This window comes from Mastomys coucha, unplaced genomic scaffold (assembly GCF_008632895.1).
Source record: "Mastomys coucha isolate ucsf_1 unplaced genomic scaffold, UCSF_Mcou_1 pScaffold6, whole genome shotgun sequence".
Classification (NCBI taxonomy): Eukaryota; Metazoa; Chordata; class Mammalia; order Rodentia; family Muridae; genus Mastomys; species Mastomys coucha.
This window is the reverse complement of record NW_022196912.1, coordinates 57,204,641-57,219,461: the sequence shown is the minus strand read 5'-3', so window position 1 is coordinate 57,219,461 and position 14,821 is coordinate 57,204,641. Positions and strand designations below refer to the sequence as shown.

Here is a 14,821-nt window from a genome sequence, read left to right as displayed (position 1 = left end):
ACAAACAACTCTTGGACAAAAAAAAAAAATCAAAAACAGAAGATCCAGTTTCATTGTTCTGCAGGTGGATAAGCATGCAGATTTATTGTTGTTAACGACACTGCCCCTTTCTTTTGGATCTTCTGGAACACTCTCCTTAGATATCAGTTGAGAATGTTTGTGTGGGTTTACTCTAAGACTTTCCATTCTATTGTATTCCTCTTTAAGTCTATCTCTAAGGAACTAGAGCACAAACCCTCAAGCTGCCTCTGTGCCTCTGAAACCAGTCCATCCTCTCCTCATAGGTTCTTAGTGGCTGGGAGGAAATTCCATCCCTGCTCTATTATTTAGTTTGGTTTAGCCTAAGAGGCAAAAGGCAAGCATTAAATAGGATCATAAACCTATCTTGTAGCCTTGAAGCAGAGGAGCCATGAACCAACGACAGCATGGTGTGGACTTTTAACTTTCTGTATTGGGACCTCTAGAAATATAAGAAAATTCTTTTAGTTTTCCAGGTTTCTAAGGAGAAAATAAAGGGGGTATCACTTTCCTTCAGCATTCCTTTCTTTCATATTGCACGTGGCTGCTATCTTGCCTCCTTCAGGTTTCCATTGCTGTGAAGAGACACCATGACCAAAGCAACTGTTATAAAGAACAACATTTAATTGGGACTGGCTTACAGGATCAGAGGCTCAGTTCATTATCATCAAGGCAGAAGCAGGACAGCATTCACGTAGGTGTACTGGAGGAGCTGAGAGTTCTACATCTTCATCCAAAGGAAACCAAGATCAGACTATCTTCCAGGTGGCTAGGAAAAGGGTCTTAACATCTACTCGTACAGAGACACACTTCCTCCAGCAAGGCTCTTAGCCAGGAGTTTTAAAGTGCTCTCCCACCTCAAAGTTTCCTCATGCTGCCTTTAGTGTGATGTTATATCTCTCCTAACATTCTCTAACTCAATGCCTGATGATGACCCCAGTGGTCAGAAGGTCTTCTCTTCTACTAAAGTTCTTCAAACTAGTAATTTTGTTCAGTCTCTTTCTTAAACCTGAAACATCTGACCTTCATCTCCTATATATAACATAAACTCATATTATATTATTTTAATTATGGTAACAATGCAATATATTAGCAAATCAGGAGATATGCTGCCTTCAGCTTTGTTCTTTCTCAAGATTATTTTCGTAACTGAAGATACACTGCTCATGGGAATGCAAAATGGTATGGGTATTCCAGAAAACATTATGGAGGCTTCTCAGAAAACAAAAAAGATGACCAAAGTAATATCTCCCTAAAAGAATTAAAATATGAACTTAAAGATTATTTATTTATATTCATTCAATATTCTTCATGCTCAGCGTAGTAGCTCATACCTTAAAATGTAGTATTGGAAGACAGAGGCATACAAGTTTCTGTGAATTCTGGTCTATATATGTATTAATGAGGGATTTCTTTTTTCCAGAATAGAGCTGACAGAGTAGATGCAACTGGGATTTACTAGAGTGGTTTACAGACTATGTCCAATATAATCTAGTATGTCTAGTATATATAGCTAGTCCAACAATGGCTGCCTCCCAAAGGAAAGCCCAAGAATCTACTTGATCAGGCCAAATATCACTTGAAAGTCCAAGAATCACTACTTGTGAGGCTGGGTATCTCAGCTGACCACCCGTGTACATTGGAACCTGAATCGCAAAGAAGCAGGCTCTAGTATAAGTGAATCAAGGGTGAGGGGAACAAAGCAGATACCAGCTTCCTTCTCCCATGTTCTTCCTATAGGAGGCTGCTAGGAGAAAGCATGGCCCGGATTACAGGTGGGTCTTCCCACCTCAACAGATTAAAAATAAAGATGGGTCTTCCTACTTCAAATAATTTAATTAAGAAAAATCCTGCACAGGTGTACCCAGACAATTGGGTTTTATTTAGTTCTAGATGGAATCGGGTTGACAACCTAATATAACCATCACAATGTTGGAAGGTCTGAGTCAGTCAGGACAGGGATATAGAATGAGACCATGTAATGTTCTGAAATGTAAGACAAACCTCAATATCCATTAATAGGTGAGTAGATAAAGAAAATGTGGTTTGGGGGAAGAAACTAGCAGCTTGTCAGGGAGGGTTTATCAACAAACTGACAGGTCCTTGGGCAAACCCTTTAAAAGTTCAAGCTGTCCAAGGTATTGACACAAGTTCTTAGTGTGCTGAGGAACTCCAGGTCAGTGGGGTCTCTTCACCACGTTGTAGGAGAATTTGGTCTGCTCGCTGTCCTTTCTCCCCAGGAAACTGCCTCTATGCTACATCACAGAGACTCCGCTGTGGTGGCAGGGAGGGAGATGTCCACAGTGCTGAGGTAAGTGACTTTATTTTTTTTTTTTTCTGAGAAAGGGTTTCTCTGTGTAGCCCTGGCAGTCCTGCACCTCACTCTGTAGACCAGGCTGGCCTCGAACTGAGAAATCCGCTTGCCTCTGCCGCCCAAGTGCTGAGATTAAAGGCATGCACCACCTCTGCCCTGTGATGTGTGACTTTCAAATGAAGATCTTCTACTCCCTGATTCAGTCTGGACTTGCTGCTTTGTGTATCCTCCTCTTGGGAAATATCTTCCGTTTCAGAACAATTTGACATGTGCCAACACTGCCCAGCCCCCCCCCATCCCCTTTTTTGGTAAACAACTCAATAAAAAGATGAAAACCTGCTTTGGTTTGCAGCTATACAAAAGCAGGCCTCAGCCAAGCTTGACCCCCAGGGCCATTGTTGGTTGACTGGAGAATCATTTTTAACATGTGGGTAAGCAAACCCTGACATTAGCCATGCCCCGTTATACCATTATGCAGTGGTTTTGTGGAGTCCTTATTGAATTCTGGCAGATATCTTCAATCATGTTCTCAGTGGTATTCTTCCAAAATGACACACATTTTTGTAATGAGAACTTGAAATGTTAATTAAAAAAAAAGAAAGAAAGAAAGAAAATGTGGCTTTATTTTCAGCCCTAAAGGAGATGAGAATCCTATTATCTTAGGGTTTTACTGCTATGAACAAATACCATGGCTGAGATAAGTCTTATAAAGGACAACATTTAATTGAACTAGATTACAGGTTCAGAGGTTTAGTCCATCATCATCAAAGTGGGAGCAGGACAGCATCTACGCAGGCATGGTGAAGGCAGAGCTGAGAGTTCTACGTCTTCATCTGAAGAGTACTAGTGGAAGACTGGCTTCCAGGCAGCTGAAGGTCTTAAAGCCCACACCCACAATGACACACCTACCCCAACAGGGTCACACCTTCTAATAGTGCCACTCCCAATGCTCACATATCCACCCATATGGATAAACCTTACATACTTCATGCCAAATTCATTAGGCTCATTCTAGAAACATGAATATTGCAAGACTATACTTATATAAGTTTTCAAAAATTGATAAACCCTTAGAAACAGAGAATAGGATAGTGATTACCTGGAACTGGGGGAAGGGAGAAATGAGCTGCTAATTGAACACTATAAATTTTAGCTATATGAGATGAGTACACTCAGATATTACTATATACAAACTCAACAACTTAAAAGATAGTCTCGCCGGGCGGTAGTGGCACAATGCCTTTAATCCCAGCACTTGGGAGGCAGAGGTAGGTGGTCTTCTGAGTTTGGGGCCAGCCTGGTCTACAGAGTGAGTGCCAGGACAGCCAGGGCTACACAGAGAAACTCTGTTTCAAAAAAAAAAACCAAAACCAAAAATAAAACAAAAATAAACAAAAAAGGTAGTTTCACCATAATAAGATATTAATGTGTGTTTAATTTTTCTAAACAGTACTAGGTTCAGAACATATGTACAGGTATACATTAACATGGCAGCACATCAATTATTTCAATAGTAATAGCAAATATTTGATATTCTAAAATGGGCAAGCAAGGAAGGCACTCTACTAAGCTTTGGAAAAACCAAACAGAAAGTCAGTTCATGAGAACTGTGTTGACAGAATGTTCAAATTAACAAGGCATGGGTGCATTATCTTATTTGTTTCTCAAATCAGTCCTCAAAATGGACAGATAATATGTGATAAACAAGTCAGACTTACTGAGGTAAAAGAGCTGCTGAGGTTGTGTGGTTTGTAAAGCAAACAGCTGGAATGACCTCTTTGCATCCTAACTCCATATGTAACCCTCATATACCTTTCATTGTGTGGGGTCACTGAAATGTACCTATTACCAAAAAAATAAAACTGTAAAAATTTAAAAGCATTCATAATTAATGCAATCAATATCTTGAATGGGAATCTGTTCCCTGAACTGCATCTTCCCTCTGAACATTTCAAAGGAGGAGCAGCAGTCAATATCAACTTAAATAAGATTAACAGGAGTTGCCCAGGTCAGAACTGCTGTCAAGTCCTTAGCTATTATTCAGGCTGAAATATTTTTCTTAAGTTCTGTTTCAAGGAAGTATTTTAAAAGGCAATCTTTTGAGCATCCTACAGTGATAATTACACTTATATGTCTTTCCAAAATATTTGACAGCTTACATTACTGTGGGTAGGAGAAAAATAAAAATCAATATTCAGTTCAAAGGAGTGTACAAAAAGTTAGTATTCTCTATTTCAAGGCAGTATTTCTATTTGACTTGGAGTTCACGTCTTTAGAAAGGCCTACTACTAAGAAATGCAATTGGCTCAACAGTAAAAGAGCTCACATGTTAACTACCTGTCTCCAGGTGTGATATGCCTGCTGCTAGGAAACAGCCACTCCACAGAACACTGTACATGGTATGTCTAGTTGGAGGATGAGGGGTGACACCCCAAAAACAGTCTGAGAGGAGTAAAAGGGATGCCCAAGCAGAACTCCAAAAGTCAGAAACTTACCACTGTGTCTTAAACTGAATCAATGAGGTGTGAGTGAGTGCCCCCCCATTATATCATCTCAGGCTCCTCATTGGACAGCTGTTTTGTAATTAAGCCATTATACTTCCTCTCTGAAACACCTCAGACACATCATCTCATGGACAGCCTAAAAAGGACAAGACACCTGCAGTGCAAAACTATGAGCTCAATGGGAACAACATCAAGTATGAGGAGGTTATTCAATATGCATTTTACTTTTGTTTCCTCTAATTTTCTGTGAGTGGTTTACATGGATTGTATACTACTGTCACACAATAATATATCTATAGAAGCATGCTTAAGGATAAGGGGAAAAGAGGAACATCTCTTTTTGTCTCTTAACGTTCCAGGAGTAGCTGTGTGTTTTGTAGCAAACCTGCAATACTTTGCCATAACGAAGGAAACTGATCTTTCTTCACCTTCTACTTCCACCAGTTTTGGTCAACATAGGCCAGCTCTTCAGGCCCACCAGAAACCACCCCCCTCCACACACACATCACTCCCCCTCCACAGTCTCCAGAGGCTTTAGCACATCTCCACCATAACAATTCTCTTGTTAGACTGTATCTCTTCTGCTGCCATGGTTGTCTTGCTATAAAAGTTACAACGGGTAAGAATTACCTATGACATTTAGCAATTTCTAACAATGAAACTCAATGACATCTGGAAAACAATAAATGCAAGGGTCTCATTGAAAAACAATTAAATTACAACTACAGCTACAATCTGGCATATAAAAAGCACATACTATGTCCTGGACTTTGGGCTAGTCATGTTATATCAATTATTTCACATGATTTTTATTAAGAAGTTTCTATGGAATATATGCTACTATAATGTCAAGTTTAAGATGAGGAAAATTAGTTTTATAGAACTAGGTAACATAGTAAGAGGCATTTCTGGAATTTAAATCAAGACAGTCGGAATCCATTCTGTATGCCCACAGCTTCTCTGTCACACTGAATGAATAAATGGGCAGCTTTGTAGAAATGAATGAAAGTGAAGATTGTTTAACTAGAAAAGAACTTTGCTTAAGACAAAGGAGGTATCAGATTTCAAAACTTTTTGGGGAAACCTCTGGCAGGGGAGGTAGAGCACCAACATAGTAACAAGCATGGCGATTAGACCGGAAGGCAAATTAATCTCAATGGTATATGAACTTTCAGCAAGTGTCACATTCTCTAAAGCCAAGCTTCAGATATGTTTTCTATATGCTTTTAATAATCCTTATGTTGTTAAGTTGATTATAGGAATAATTTTGAGATAAAAATTAATGGTGTTATAAAAATCCCTTTTCTCGGTCTCCGTCTCTCTGTCTCTCTCTCTCTCAAGATTAGAAAAACAGTCAATTGCTAAAACATATATTCATATATTCTTTACTTGCAACCTCATTTTTATGCACTGATTCAACAACATCAATATAAATAATCTCCTACATCTACAATTCTACAAAGCCAAGGACTGCCCACAAACTTTTAATTCTTTAGTAAGGAAGAAAGTACGGAAGACTTCTACACTGCAGTAATAATTTCTACACCAGGTTAAGAAAAGCCCAAGAAACGTAAGTATTCAAGTTCTTATCCATTAAATAGTATCACTGGTCAGAGCCTAGTATTAATTTAGAATGTACAATGTTGTTATTACAGAATAATTCATGGATCAATGTCAACCAGGCTAAAGGGTTTTGGAGTTTTCTGAAAACCTTCTGCTCAGGTTACCAATGACTAAGGACAGGTTATAAATATCCACTGATCTTTCAGCAACCACTGACCCTGATCCCATTGAGAACTATAAATCTATTAGCTTGCATGCTCCAAAACATTTTATCCACCAGTCTTTATCAGGGTCCTAAATGTAAGCTTCTTTTCATATATTCCTCCTTTTGGGACCAAAGGCACCCCTAATTCATAGTTTATAGAAAAATACTAAAACCAATATATGTTCTTCATGGACAGACATACAAACACATCAGGGTTCTATTATTCTGAGCTGGTACACCAACCACAAAGATGTTACTTAAAATACATCATGTAGTTTTACTGAGAAAAATTCAATCATTTCTATTTTCTCTTCTAATGCTAAACCATTTGCTGGAATACAGTGGGACTCAACAATGGGTGATAGGCCAACATTGATTTCCATATCTTTTATCTGTCCATTTTATCAAAGGCTTTAAAACGGTTAATTTCTGGTGATTCAGTGGATTTTTATTTTGCTAGTACCAGAATTGTTTTTAATAAATGAGGGTGTTTTGATATTTTCTAATATAGCCTTTCGACTTGGAAAGCAATTATCATGTAAATGTTTTTTCAGTTAAAAAAAAAATAGCCCCATGATTGCCTGCCTCCAACTGCTCTACAATGTCAGTTAGTTTTTAGATAGTCTAGCACAGGATTGTCCAGCAGGAAGTGACTATGGTATGGGCAGGACCCAGCCCCTTCATCTTGCTCCTTCCTGAAGCCTAGAAGTTACTCTGCTTCTGGGGACACCCTTTAGGATACCTCTAAACAGGGAAGGTCAACAACAACAGAGAATCAAATTATATAAAGTGGCTGATAAAGGAGATTATACTTCCCACATCAGGCTTATATTTGTTACAGTCTATCTTGGGGATTGTGGATTATGTTGATGAACCTAATTTGTAACTAATACTAATCTCTATCTCCAGAGTGTCAAAGTTTAGGTGATAAAATTATAAGGTTATCCTGGACATGAGGACTAAGAAGAATCCATATGCTTACTTCATTGGCATTGCTAACTGCCCAATTCGAACCCCAGATTCTAAAATAGGGGGCATGATACAAGGTATCAATGCTGTTTGGTCAGGGAAGATATGTGAAAGAGACATGCAGTAAAATAGACCTACAGACTCTACATGCAGAGTTGATGCTTCCTTCATACATTTTAATTGTGCTTGACTAGTGTCAATGTGCTCTAGTTCAGTGGGGGAATTTTTCTTCATTTATGCTTTTCTAAAATAGTGTTTCTGTGTGAGTCATAAAAAAATTAATATGAAAAAGCAGGTGGAACTAATAAGTATGTCTAAATGTTAATTTCATTAGCTTCTCACTGTTACTGTCATAGATAAGCACACACAGTGGGGTCAACATTATGAAACTAAGTACTTGCCTAACTAAGAGCTTCAGCAAATTAAAAAAAAAAAAAGTCACCTTGTGATTTTAACCAATGTTGACATTAAGATACAATCCAGACCTCTCAAAGTCTCCTCATTTCCAATCTTAGGTATTGGCTGAACTCGCTGAGCAAATACTTCTAACTCTATATTTTACTTTGTCAATATAAATCACAATCAGAGGATTATAAATAATGTGACTGCTTTTATCTGGGTCACTGGAAATAAATCAAAGTAGTCATCACACATGCCATAAACAAAGGCCCTTAACTATTCTCATGAGAAGCTTGACTGCACTTCAAGAGAGAATATTCTGAGTAGTTTTCAGAGTCACACTGTTGGTGGTTAATCTTTTTGCACAGATCAAACAGCAGTCCTTTAAAAATACCTGGCTGGCCATCTACTAAAATAAAACTGAAATCCTTGCCTGGACCCACAAAGCTCTGGAAACCTCTAAAAGGTTTACCTCTAAAAACATCTCAACTTTCTTTTTCGTATGTGCTGGCTTCTTGCAAAACCTTGAACTCTCATCTAATTTGTATTCTTCTCAGGTTTGCATTGGTGATTTCTTTGGTTTGATTGTCTTTCATCTGCATACTATGATTCGCTGTCTCCTTCCCTTAATTTTCATACCTTAGAGAAGTTTGCAGTGAATCCCTTACTTAAAATCTATCTCTTTTTACTACCACCTCTCACCTGTTCTTATCTTACCTGTGTATGTTCATGCATGCATTCGTAGACTCACTCTCCATCCCCAAGAACAGGCATGTATGCAAATGAAGGTTAAATGTTTCACTATGTCTCTCGAGTACCCATGTCAATGATCATTAAGTTAATAAACTTAAGGTTCACCAAGAGTGTCCAACCTTTTAGCATTAAGGTGTTATGATGCCATTTACAAAATTCATGCTTAAGAAACATGCAAATCAGTTATTTCAAATCACAAACTCAAAAGTCATGTTTTCAAAATAAAATTCTGTATTGAGCTACATGGCTTCATATAGCCCACAGGACAGAAGGTGGACATACCTGTACATGAACTGGTTAAATGAGATATAACCAGATCATTTAACATTAACCTCAAAAGTTACATTGAAGTGTGTCTGAACTTTTGAATTTAAAGTCCACATTCTCTAACGTTTAAATAAATGTCCTGTGCTGTCTCTGACTCTTTTGCCTACTGCTGGGACCCTTCTCCTACTGGGTTGCCTAGTCCAGCCTGGATGTGATGGTATGTACCTGTTCTTACTTGTACCTTGTTATGCCATGTTTGGTTTATGTCACTGGGAGGACTGCTCATTTCTGAGGGAGGGAATGGATCTAGAGGAGAAGGGAGGTGGGGAATAGAGACTTGGGGAAAGGAAGGGAGGAAAAACGGCAGTTAAGTTGTAATATATAGGAGAAGAAAAATTTATTAAAAAGGAAAGTAAAAAAGGAATGCCTTCTGGGAAGTAAATTCTCAGTAGTATTGAAAAAAAATATATAAACTTTCTGTATAGTTTTGTATAATTAATTTTGGTGTGTGGTGATTTGAATATTCTTGGTCCATGGCAAATGGCCACACAAGGAGGTGTGGCTTTGTTGGAGGAAGTGTATCACTGTGTAGACAGCCTTTGAGGTCTCCACTCAGTATGGAAGGGAGCCTCCTCCTGGCTGCCTGCAGAAGATGGTCCCTTTCTGCTGCCTGTGGATCAAGATGGAGAACCCTTGGCTACTCCAGTACCAAGTCTTCCTGTATGCTGCCATGTTTCCTGCCATGATGACAAGGGACTGCAATTCTTAAACTGTAAGCCAGTCCCAATTAAATGTTCTCTTTTGTAAGGGTTACCTTGGTAAGACTTTAATCTCTTCATACCGATGAAACCCTAACTAGGATAGTATGTGATATATTTATATTTATAATATCTTTTAAAATAAGAAAATAAAGCTTTCTGTGAGGGGAGCTAAAAATAAAAATAAAATTAAAAATAACCCCAATTCCATACTTTTATAAGGAATATTTCCATTTTAGCCTATTTAGTCTATAAAATTAAGTAGTATGTGTGAGCAAGGATGCTCTTTAAAGCCTCTCCAATTCAATAAAGCCAAGCTATTTTGGTAATTAAAAACAAAACTTTAAAAAGTTAATATTCCTTAGGGAGTAGAGTCAAAGCCACTACTAAAGAGAACAGATTACAATGTCATTGAACTGAGACTTGAAAAGGCAATGCTAAGCTAAGTGACTGCTAATTGCAATGCTCTGTTCTGGGATCCCTCTCAGTATCTGTCATTCCTACCAACACACCCCTTACAGTAGCTCTGTTTTAACTACAGGGTACTTTCCAGCCCACTTGATATCCTATCCCTACTTGTGGCACTACCCCAGAAAGGCCATCTACCGTAAAGGTTGACCAGCAGTCCTTCTAATCCATACACCATAGCCCTGTCCCTCAGAAAGCATACTGAGATTTCCATCACACCTTTGAGACATGAGGCACACCAAAGGAAAGCCACAGGAAGTAATGGGATAAAGTCAACTGAAAAAAAGAAGGCAACAGAACAATGTGCATACAGGGTACAATGGTCAGAATGAAACTACAAGCCAAAGTGTTAGTCTCTTCCTATTCTTCAGGGAGCTGATTCTTGGTATCTGTTCCCCTTATTTTCCGAGGCATCTCCTTAACAGGTACTCTAAAGAACACATTTCAGCACATTCTGTACATGTATAAGCAGAGGAAACTTAGCTAATAGAACACTAACTAGATCGAATATTGGGTTGAGCCTTTAACAGTGAACTTGACCTCTGAAAAGTTTATGCCTCCATGCTGTCCTCTGACTTTTTCTAGTTTTAAGTTAAAAAAAGTTCTGAAACTCATGGTATACTAAAACCTAAAGGGGTTTATTTGTTTGTACTCTTTAGAAAATATCAAATTCTTTCCAAGAAAGCAAATGTTAAAAAGTCACATTTGGTTTTAGTTTGCCTCCTAGGAAATTCAGTTATATCCCAGGAAAACAGGACTGAAAGGGCACATGTTACACAGCAGAGCCCTGGCTTGTCACAAGGGAGGTCACTGCTAGGCTAATGACCCCCGTGGCTTAGAGGAGCAGCTTCATACAAGCATTTTCATATATGCAATTGCAAGAAAGAGATCACAAACAGAAATAAGCAAGTTCATCAGGAAGTGTTTTATTATCTCATTGTCTAGCCCTTTAACACCTATCAAGGCTGTTAGAAACCATTGTAGGTGTGTATTCTCTCACTAGTTTAATGTCTAAGAAGCTGAGATAATCAAGTGCTAAGGTTTCAAGAAAATAAAAAAGAAAGAAAAAAAAAGAAGTGGGTTCTTCCCCCACTTAAAGACACTGAGATTAGTAAAGATTACTGCAATTAGCAGTAAAGAATGATTGTTTTTCTAATTAATTAACAAAAGGGTTTTTGAACAAGACTTTCAATTGGAATTAAATGTTGGCTCTGAGTCCTTCCTCCTTGGATTCACTCATTGCTCCATGATTGAGGTCTAGAAAGGGGGATAACAACTGGTATCTACTTGCGTTCTTCTTCTGCATGGGCTTCAACAGTATCCAGGAGGAAGGTGACTCTGACCCTGGTTCATCAACTTGCCTCCTCTCTTGTCTGCCTCTGCAGTGTGATCCCAGTATACACTTACTGAGTGAGGAGAGCAAAACTTAATGTCTCTCCAGAGATCTACTGTAGAGTTTAATCTTGTGCAGTCATGTCTAACATCACATTGCTGACTGTCTAGCTAGTAACTCATAATGAGAAACAGCAAAGCTCCTTTTCAATTATATTTCTAAAAAATCCAGACTCATTAAGTCTTAGTTTTATTAGACTGCATTACACGAGTAACGTGTATTTGTTTTGATGAGTGTTTTTGTTTTGTAAAAATAGTTTTATTGAGATGCAGTTCTTATAGTATATAATCAACCCCATTAAAATGTACAACTCAGTTTTTACATATCTAACTGTACAACTGTCAGCATAATACCCATTAGGATATTTCTATGCCTATTAACAACAAGCAAATAACCCTATGCCCATTAACAGTCCCTCCATTCCCTTCTTCCATGCCTGTGAGAACCACTAACCTGTTTCTGGTTTTGTGCATTTCCCTATTCTAGACATGTTTTTAAATAAAAATCACAGTGTTTTTCAATGGTAAATGAGTCAGGTGACATTTTAAATGCTTTTGTAAATGTTTCTAATGCCTGGTTGGTGTAGAGAGAGTAGCTGGGTTGTGGTGACTGATTTTTTTATTCAGTCTATTACAATATCACACACACCTGGAAAATTCCATCCTACATGAACATTAGCAAAACAGTAAAATGAAACAAGGTAAAAAGACAAACGCTATGAAAAAAGTACTTTTGCTCTCACAGAACCCCAAAAGGGGTCTTGGGGAGACTAGTGATCCTTGGAACATCTTTACACTGCTGATCTCAACTCTGCTCTAAAATGTACAGGGGTTCTTTCTATTTTGCTTGTTTTGCTTATGTAATCATTAACACAAGAATTTTTAGGATGGAGTTTTGGGCGGAAACAGAATCAGAAAACTTCTTGAATATAATTTTCAAAGCATTTGTCTGCTATATTGTGTACACCTGGGTATACCTTACTTCAAGTAGGTAATCAGAATGAGATGCATCACACACTAATGGCTTTCTTGCCCAGTCTCAAATATTGTTTATATCAGCAAGTGAAATAAATAAGACTTTGCTATCTATTGCTCAAACTCTTGATTATTCCAATGCTGTCTGCAGTTTCAACCCTCATTGTGAACTTGGAAATTTGTTTTTCAGCTCCTATCCAGCTTGTCCTGATCTCTATGGTTATAAAAGAGTCTTATGAGTTTGTGTTTGGGATTCTAAAATAATAAAATATTCTTGAACATTTCTAAAATAGATATTGATGTCATAATATTAAAATAATTGTGCTAGCATTGATACCTGAAAGCAGTAATTTAATGGTCAGAGTATGTAGTTAATCTTGTTTTAATTAATAATTATCCTATATTTTATAATTTAAGGATGTGCTTAGTATAATATAATGGTGTGCTCAGTAGCCTGAGGAACACCTTCCATCCTAAAACAATTACTGATGTTCACTAAAGCCAAACTGAAGGGAAGTGTGTCCAAAGTTCTAGATCGCCAGGCATATTTTACTTTAATTTCAAGTAATCATTCAAAAACAAGTTTAAAACCCAGATTTTAAGTTAAAAACAGTAGTCTGGGCACCTACCTTACAATATCTCCTTCAAGAGCGATCACTCTCTTAATGATTTTCTGTTCTGGGTTTTTAGGAGACCTAGGATAAAAAGATAAGATTACACAATCAGCTATGTTTCTGTTATTTGAAGAAAAGAAAGATAAATTGTTTAACAAAATCAGCTGTAGTAAAATCACTACAGAATTCTTTGTACCCATGGCATGACACAAATCTTACTTCAAGTAACCTAAGATACTGTTGAGAAAATTATGTTCCATAGTAAAACTTGCCAAAACTGAAAAACACAGAGGGAAGACAGGTAAAGCTGATACAGTCTTGCAATCTCAGGCCATAGAGGTGGATGAGACAGGAGCAGGACCCCTCTACTCACAGCAAGTTTCAGGCAAGCCTGGGCTACATGAGACCCCAAATAAGGTAGAACAGAAAACAGGGGGGATCAACAGCTTAGATATTGAGAGATAAAAATTATTAGGATATTGTTATTAAAGAAAAATACTTGTATGAAAAGGATTTATATGTAAGGAAGCAGACATTTCTTTAATTGATAAATATTACCAGTTATGTCATTCTAAAATTCAAAGAGGATCTTCCAGAAAGCAATGATGCTAGAAGGTTTTGTTTAAAAAGAAGCAAATAGAGAGTGCCTTTAAATCATTTTGAAGTTCAGCAATTTGATGATTATAGAATTCAGATATAAACAAGTGCCCCTGATAGTTAAAAGAAATTGACAGATTTTGAGATATAAACTCAAAAAGGCATTTTCTATTTTGATCTTATTTGTGATGGGAAATTTTGATTCAAAGATACACTACTTAAATAAATCCCCACCTTTCCTGGAATATACATCCCAATGGATACTTTCCCACATTAGGCTAGGATTGATCTGTGAGGTCAAGAGAGCATGGGAAAGGAATAATATGGGCATATCACTTTTGGGATTTGGTCTAAATGTGTATTTCTCATACCTTGAGTTTCTCTATTCTTCCACTGTAGGATGCCATATCTGCCCTATAGTAATAGTCACATGGGGAAGGGCTCAGACTGCTCAAGTCACAGCACTTAGTTCAGAAGCTTGTCCTTCAACCCAGCCAACTTTGGAGAAGCTCTGAGCAACAGCTTGACTGCACTTCTAGAGTCACCCTGCACCAATGTCCCCACCCAGGCTGCCCTGAGGAAGTGTGTGCCATCAATGTCTGTTAGCTTAAGTTGTTACACATTGAAGCAATTTGTTTAGGGTCGATGGATAGATAACTTTATCTTAATATGGTCAATTTCCTGCTGATACCATGTTAAAGCTCTGATTTAATGGACTTGTTTCAAGGGACAAATCATATGTCATATAAATGATCCTTTAATGTGTGTTTAAAAATCAACAAGCGATAAAATATTTTCATGTCAATTCACATTTTGAATTAAAATGCTTTTTTCAAAGGAATGTAAAAGAACAAAAACAGAAAAAGAATTAGAAAAACTGAGTGTGTTCTGAACTAAAGGAGTTACAATACAATTTATACCCTACAATATATCTTACAGAGAAAATAAAATTATGTAAATAGCTGCAATTACTTTCACATAGTTATGAATATTCTTTTTTTTTTTTTTTTTTTTTTTTTTTTTTT

General features: G+C 37.5%; 1 protein-coding gene across 2 annotated transcripts in view; it reads right to left on the bottom strand.

The window, feature by feature from the left end:
- Immp2l (inner mitochondrial membrane peptidase subunit 2) overlaps positions 1-14,821 on the bottom strand; it is an 884,186-nt gene that overhangs the window by 306,777 nt on the left and 562,588 nt on the right. For both annotated transcript variants that reach the window (XM_031357240.1, XM_031357241.1), the window contains exon 5: positions 13,215-13,280. In XM_031357240.1, coding sequence (XP_031213100.1) covers positions 13,215-13,280 — 66 coding nt within the window. The remainder of the gene's footprint in view (positions 1-13,214; positions 13,281-14,821) is intronic.